The sequence below is a fragment of the Tauraco erythrolophus genome, chromosome 18 (genome assembly GCF_009769465.1).
Source record: "Tauraco erythrolophus isolate bTauEry1 chromosome 18, bTauEry1.pri, whole genome shotgun sequence".
NCBI lineage: Eukaryota > Metazoa > Chordata > Aves > Musophagiformes > Musophagidae > Tauraco > Tauraco erythrolophus.
In genome coordinates this window covers 16,014,438-16,020,564 of record NC_141482.1, presented here as the reverse complement: position 1 = coordinate 16,020,564, position 6,127 = coordinate 16,014,438, and the positions used below count along the sequence as shown (strand labels likewise).

At 57.6% G+C, this 6,127-nt stretch overlaps 1 protein-coding gene across 1 annotated transcript; it reads right to left on the bottom strand.

Annotated features, from left to right (window-relative positions):
* Positions 1–1,137: 1,137 nt before the first annotated feature.
* On the bottom strand, positions 1,138–4,224 carry SOX18 (SRY-box transcription factor 18). Its single transcript, XM_086623040.1, has 2 exons — positions 3,816–4,224; positions 1,138–1,988 (listed from the first exon to the last, which is right to left on the bottom strand). Exons 1-2 carry the CDS (start codon positions 4,222–4,224, stop codon positions 1,138–1,140), a joined length of 1,260 nt encoding a protein of 419 aa, XP_086479166.1.
* Between the last annotated feature and the right edge of the window lie 1,903 nt (positions 4,225–6,127).

Genomic DNA, 6,127 nt, shown 5'->3' with positions numbered 1-6,127 from the left:
CCATCCCGCTGCCGGCGCTGCCGGAGCCGCCGGCTCACGGAGCCCGAGGCGGCTGCCGGGGCGGGCGGGCGGCAGCCTGGAAATTAATACATTTGCCAGGTTGTCAAAACATTAATCAACGGATACAAAAATCTGGAAATGGTTGGGACAACATGTATTTGCGGAAAATATGTGTTCACACAACAAGCACACAAGATGGGAACAATTATATGAAGATGTTTTAATAATTAACCAATATAAAACAGTTTGCTTTCCATACAGTTCTAGACAATAAAAGTGTTTGCAGTCATATTTTTCTTTTGTACAAAATTCCAGTCAATTGTTCCACAATATTTACATTGTCATTCCCTTTTCACAAAATATCTCCTTTCCCACCCCCCCTTTTTTTTAAAAAAAAAAAAAATCCAGCTTTGCTACATAAATGCTTTAGATCTCATGGATATCCCTTGATTTATTTTTAAAAAGTCTAATAAAAAAAAAAAGACATTAAATACCATTTTATATATAAAAATGCTTAGTAAAAATATAGTTTTGTTGCCCAATTAAAATATATTGCTGAGAATACAGTAAAAACTGTCCTAAAGCCCACCCCTAATGGGCGCCGACTCTTTAACGGTCCCGGCAAAGTCTTCCGAAGTGTCCTGTGTGTCCCACGGCAAGTTCGCCAGCCCGTGGGGTAAATACTGGGGGCAGGTCGCTTGGGCTCATCCTGGCTGTGCTTGTTCCAGGCAGGATTTGCTGGAATTGGCTTAAAAATGCCCCTTGGAGCCGGTGGGAGCTATGGCTATGCCCTGCCGAGGGCTGGAGCGGGGAGCGCGGCAGGCAGGCTAGTGCGTGGGGAAGGCGTCTATCTGTGTTATATAGTTATACGGCGTATCAGTGAGTTCAGCATGGGTTTTTTCTCCTAAAAAAAAAAAAAAAAAAAAAAAAAAAGCAGCCCCACCAAAAAAAAAACCAAAAAACCCAACCAACCAACCAAAATTAAAAAAAAAAAAAAAATACCACAAATGAAAGAAAGCGATGCATTTAATGAGATACTCTAAATATTACGGAGCTCGTGGTTAAAGGAGGATGGCTTTTTGGTTTTAGAGGAGAGTCTGGGCTCTCCTGGGGAGAGCACTGGGTGGCAGGGCCGACCTAACCGGTGATGCAGGGGCTATAGTAAACGGCGCTGCTGGCATCGGACAAGGCGGATATCAAGCTGCTCTCCTCGCAGGAGATGCTCCTAGGAGTCACTTTGGACAGGGAGACATGGTAAGGGAGTCCCGAGGCTTCGGGACGAGTCCTGCTCATGTTCAAATACTGGTCAAACTCGTTGCGGTCAACGTCTGTCCACAGCTCGGTTTGGTTCAAGTGATCCACGCTCTCCATGTGGTGGGCTTCGGGTGGGGGCGAGAGCTGGCCCAGGTGGGCGGAAAGCCCGTTCTGAGTTCCCGAGCACATCTGGTTGTAGTATATGCTGGAGGGATGGGGAGTCCTCATGGCGTCGGCCAAGTGCGAGGGGGTCTGCGCGTAGGGCACGGCCACGTCCCGCCCCATGCACTTCTCCTGGGGAAACTCCATCTGGTGATGGTGGTGGTAGCCCCGAAAGGGCATCATGTTGCAGTCATCCTGCATGTGCGGAGGGAAAAACGCCGGCTCGGTCTGTTCCAAGACATCCAAGGGAGACATCTCAGGAGTTGGCAAGCCATAGTTTTCAATATCCGACCCCATGGAGTGGAGTTCTCTGAAGTGGTTAAGTGGAGGAGGCTGGGGGTGGCCCGGCTGGCTGCCGCCATGGTGACTCATGCTGAAGTTGTCACTGCAAGGCTGGGAAAGGTTATGCAGGAGGATATTGGGTTCCATCCTCTTGATTTTCTTGGCTTGCTTCTTTCTTCTTGGGCGGTACTTGTAGTTGGGGTGATCCTGGAGATGCTGGATTCGCAGCCGCTCTGCCTCTTCCACAAAGGGACGCTTGTCGCTGGCGCTCAGCGCCTTCCATGACTGGCCTGGAAGAGGAAAGCAAAGCTCTGTGACACTGGCTCGGCCACCCGGTGCTGGCTGGGACACCTGGGGAGAGGGCACCCTTGGGGTGGGACGGGCTCCCTCGGCTGGTTCGGCACCTGAGCTGACATGAGGAGGGGCTGGGGAATGGGAGCCCAAGTGAGGCTGTCCCAGCAGCAGCCTCGAGCCGTGCCCAGTGCTTCGGCACAGTGGGAGAATGGGGGGTGCAAAGCGCCGGCAGGGCTGAAGGAACCCCTCTGCCCAGACAGGGGATTTTGACTCCCGCTGCCCCTCGGCACAGCCTAGTCCCCGGGGTGCCTGCTTCCCCGCATCCCGCATCCACAGCCTCGCCCCTCTGCAGCCCCAATCCCCCACCTCCAAACCCTGCAGCCCTGTGTCCCGAATCCCATGTCCCCACGCTCCACAGCCCCGTGTCTCCGCATCCTGCTGCCCCATCTGGCCATATCCTGCTTCCCGTAGTCCCGCATCCTGCAACTCCATCTACCCATATCCTGCTTCCCATGTTCCCACATCCCGCATCCTACAGTCGCGTATCCCGCATCCTGCAGCCCTGTACTCCCATATCCTGCAGCCCCGCAGCTGCGTACCCCACAGCCCCGTATCTCTGCAACCCACAGCCCATTTCCCTGCATCTTGCGTACGTGTAGCTCTGTATCCTCACATCCCACAACCCACAGCCCCATATTCCCACATCCTCCACCACCATATCCCACACTCCTGCAGCGCTGCACCCCACAGCCCTTGATCCCGCAGCCCTGCATCCTTGCAGCCTGCAGCAGGCATCCCTTGGTCCCAGATCCTTTCAGCTTACATCCCGCAGCCCTCTAACCTTGCAGCACCCCAACCTTGTAACCCAGCTCCTGCACCCTCATATCGTCGCAGTCTGCATCCCACAGTCCTGTACCCTGGCAGCCTGGCTAGCACAGCCCTATATCCTTGCATCCCATATCTCACTGTCTCATATCCCACAGCCCCGTACCCTGGCAACGCACATCCCAGTGCCCCGTACCACTTCATCCCACACTCCCAGCCCTGTATCCCTCCATCCCAATACCTCGTACCCCTGCAACTCACATCCCCAGCCCTGTATCCCTGTATCCCAAAGCCCCGTACCCCTGCAGTGTATATCCCCAACCCTGTAACTCTGCATCCTGCTGCCCCACACCCCTGCAGCCCACATGTCCAGCCCTGTATCCGTAATCCTGCTGCCCTGGACTCCTGCAGCCCGCACCCCCAGCTCCATAACCACCTATCCCTACATCCCCAGCCCTGCAGCCCCACATTCCTGCATTCCCAACCCTGTAACCCCACATCCCCGCATTCCCAGCCCTGTAGCCCCACATCCCCAGCTCTATAGCTCCACATCCCCGCATCTCCAGCCCTGTAACCCCACATCCCTGCATCCCCAGCTCTGTAGCCCCACATCCCCGCATCCCCAGCTCTATAGCTCCACATCCCCACATTCCCAGCCCTGTAGCCCCACATCCCTGCATCCCCAGCTCTATAGCTCCACATCCCCAGCCCTGTAATCCCACATCCCCGCATCCCCAGCCCTGTAACCCCACATCCCCACATCCCCAGCTCTGTAGCCCCACATCCCCGCATCCCCAGCTCCACATCCCCGCATCCCTGCATCCCCAGCTCCTCATTCCCGCATCCCGCTGCCCCGTACTCTTGCAGCCGCCACCCCCAGCTCCCTACCCCGGCATCCCCAGCTCCCTACCCCCGTCACCCCGCATCCCCAGCCCCGCACCTCCGCATCCCCGCATCCCCAGCCCCGCACCCTTCCTCCCGCAGCCCGTCCCGCTCACCCAGCATCTTGCTGAGCACGGCGTTGTGCAGGTCGGGGTTCTGCTGCGCCAGCCGCTTGCGCTCATCCTTCGCCCAGACCATGAAGGCGTTCATGGGCCGGCGGATGCGGGAATCCTCTCCAGCCTTGCCCTCGGCGCGCCCGGCCGGGGGGCTGTATCCATAGCCCGGCTCGGGGCTGGGTGTGCGGCTGGGGGCCGCTCCGGGGGCCGCGCCGGGGGCCGCGCCGCCGGGGCCGAAGGCGAAGCCGGGCTCGGGGCTGGGCGTGCGGCTGGCGGGGGAGGCGGCTCCCGGGGGGCGCGGGAAGGCGAGCCCGGGCTCAGCGGCCGGCACGGCGGCGGTGACCCATGAACAGTCGCCCCGGGGTTGCGATATCTCCTCTCGGCAGTAGTTAGACTCAGATATATTCATTCCAGCTGGACAGCACTTTGTGTCCGACCCGACCGGGTGCCGGAGAGAAAATCGGGTCCCGCCGCGTCCCACCGGGTCCAGCAGCCTCCGAGCAGCAGCCCCGCCGCTCGCCTCCCTCGCCTGCGCTTCGGGGGGAATTTGGGGTCGGCTTGGTTTGTTTTGGTTTCTTTTCTTTTTTTTTTTTTCCTCTTTTATTTTTTTTTCCCCCCTTTTCCCACCAAAAAAAACTTTTGGGATGATGCTGGGCTGGAAGGGGCAAAATATAGCCGGGCTGGACCAATCAGCGGAGCGGAGGGGAGGAGGAGGAGGAGGAGGAGGACGAGAGGGAGAGGAGGAGGAGGAGGAGATGAGGGGGAGGAGGAGGACAAGGAGGAGGAGGAGATGAAGGGGAGGAGAAGGAGGAGGAAGGGGGGCGTCCCCAGGCACCAGCAGGAAGAGCCACCCGGGGAGGGCCGGGCTGGGATCGTTGTGGACGCGGCTACCCAGCTCCCTTCTTCCTTCCAAGGAGGAGGGTTGTTAATTTTTTCTCTCTGCCTTCTTTTCCTTTCTTCTTTTCTTTCTTTTTTTCTTTCTTTTCTTTTTTTTTTTTCTTCTTAAGCCCCTTTCCGGGCTCCCCGCGATCCGCCCGCACCTCCCGCAGCCCCGCCGAGCCCAGCGTTCAGACCCGCCTGCCAGGCTGCCTGTTTGCAGGCGGACAGGGATGCTTGAGGCTTGGCGTTTATTTTTCTTAGGGCTTATTTCGTGTGTGTGTTTTGGCCAGCGTTCCCCGTCCAGGGTCGGGAGCAGCCCTGGGGCACAGGCAGAGGCGAGCCCACTTCCCCTGGCAATTTTCTGGTGGGAATTTCAGTGCTGGGCAGGGAGAAATGGCTCCTTGCTTTTAAGCATCGCTCACATGAAAAGAAACGTGTTTCCAGCCTCTCAGCCTAGGGACTGTTGAGGAATGGTGGGTTCACCAGGAGCTGGGGGATTGCAGCTAAAACCTGCCTCCCGAGCCACACTGCTGGGGCTGGCACGGTCGTGGGCACAGCAGCACACCCGCGGCACGCTGCCACCCGCAGCTGCGGGGAAGCAGCGTGTCCCCCGCTGCCAGGTCACTGCTCCGCTCACTCGGCTGCCACCCAGCAGAGATTTGAGGCTCCAAGCGTCAGGCGAGGTGCTCTGAGTGCCCTTCCTGCCCTTGGCACGGAGGAGTTAGGAACCACAGGACCTATTGTCAAGCAAGAAGATCTGTTTGCACCATGTCCCTGCTCCCTGACCCCCCCCAGGCTATCGGGCTGACATACGAAAGATGCCCCAGCTCTGGGTATGTGCCTCCAAGCCCCCTCCACTGTGAATGTGCCCAAGATCCCAGCCTGAAATGTGAACCTCAGCGTTTGGAAGAAAGACTTGGGGCGCTGGGTTGCGCAAGAGCCCGGCTCCCAGCCTCCTCGCAGCGGTGGGGTATTGCATGCCATGGTTTCTGTGTGTCTGGAAGTGATTTGAAAAAGCCGATCTGCTGTTAACCCTAAACAAAACAAAGACCTTTAAAAAAAAAAAAAAAAAAAAATCTTGTCTCACTTATTCTTCAATCGCTAGCCGGGAGCGACAGAGGTTTTGGGCTAGATTTCCTTCACGTTCCTGGAGCTTCTTATTAATATTTTGCAAGAGCAAATCAGCACCAGTCCACGGGAGAGCCCGTACGGCTGCGAGGAGCCTCCTCTCCGCTCTCCCCCATCCTGCCCTGGCTGTACAGCCGAGCAGGGAGCCAGAGCATCGCCACGCCGGAGGAGCAGCCACGTGCCACTGCCCGGAGCCGAGCCCCCGAGCTGCCAGAGGCTTTGGCTCTTTGCCTCTGCCCTGGGAGCAGCAAGGTGGGTGCTGGGGGGATGCCCAGCCCAGGGCACATGGCTACTCGTGGGGTGAA

Coding starts and splice junctions, on each gene's coding strand:
- SOX18 (XM_086623040.1), bottom strand. CDS start 4,224: ATGAATATATCTGAGTCTAACTACTGCCGAGAGGAGATATCGCAACCC. Junction 1,989..3,815: donor CGTGCTCAGCAAGATGCTGG/GTGAGCGGGACG, acceptor TTCCTCTTCCAG/GCCAGTCATGGAAGGCGCTG.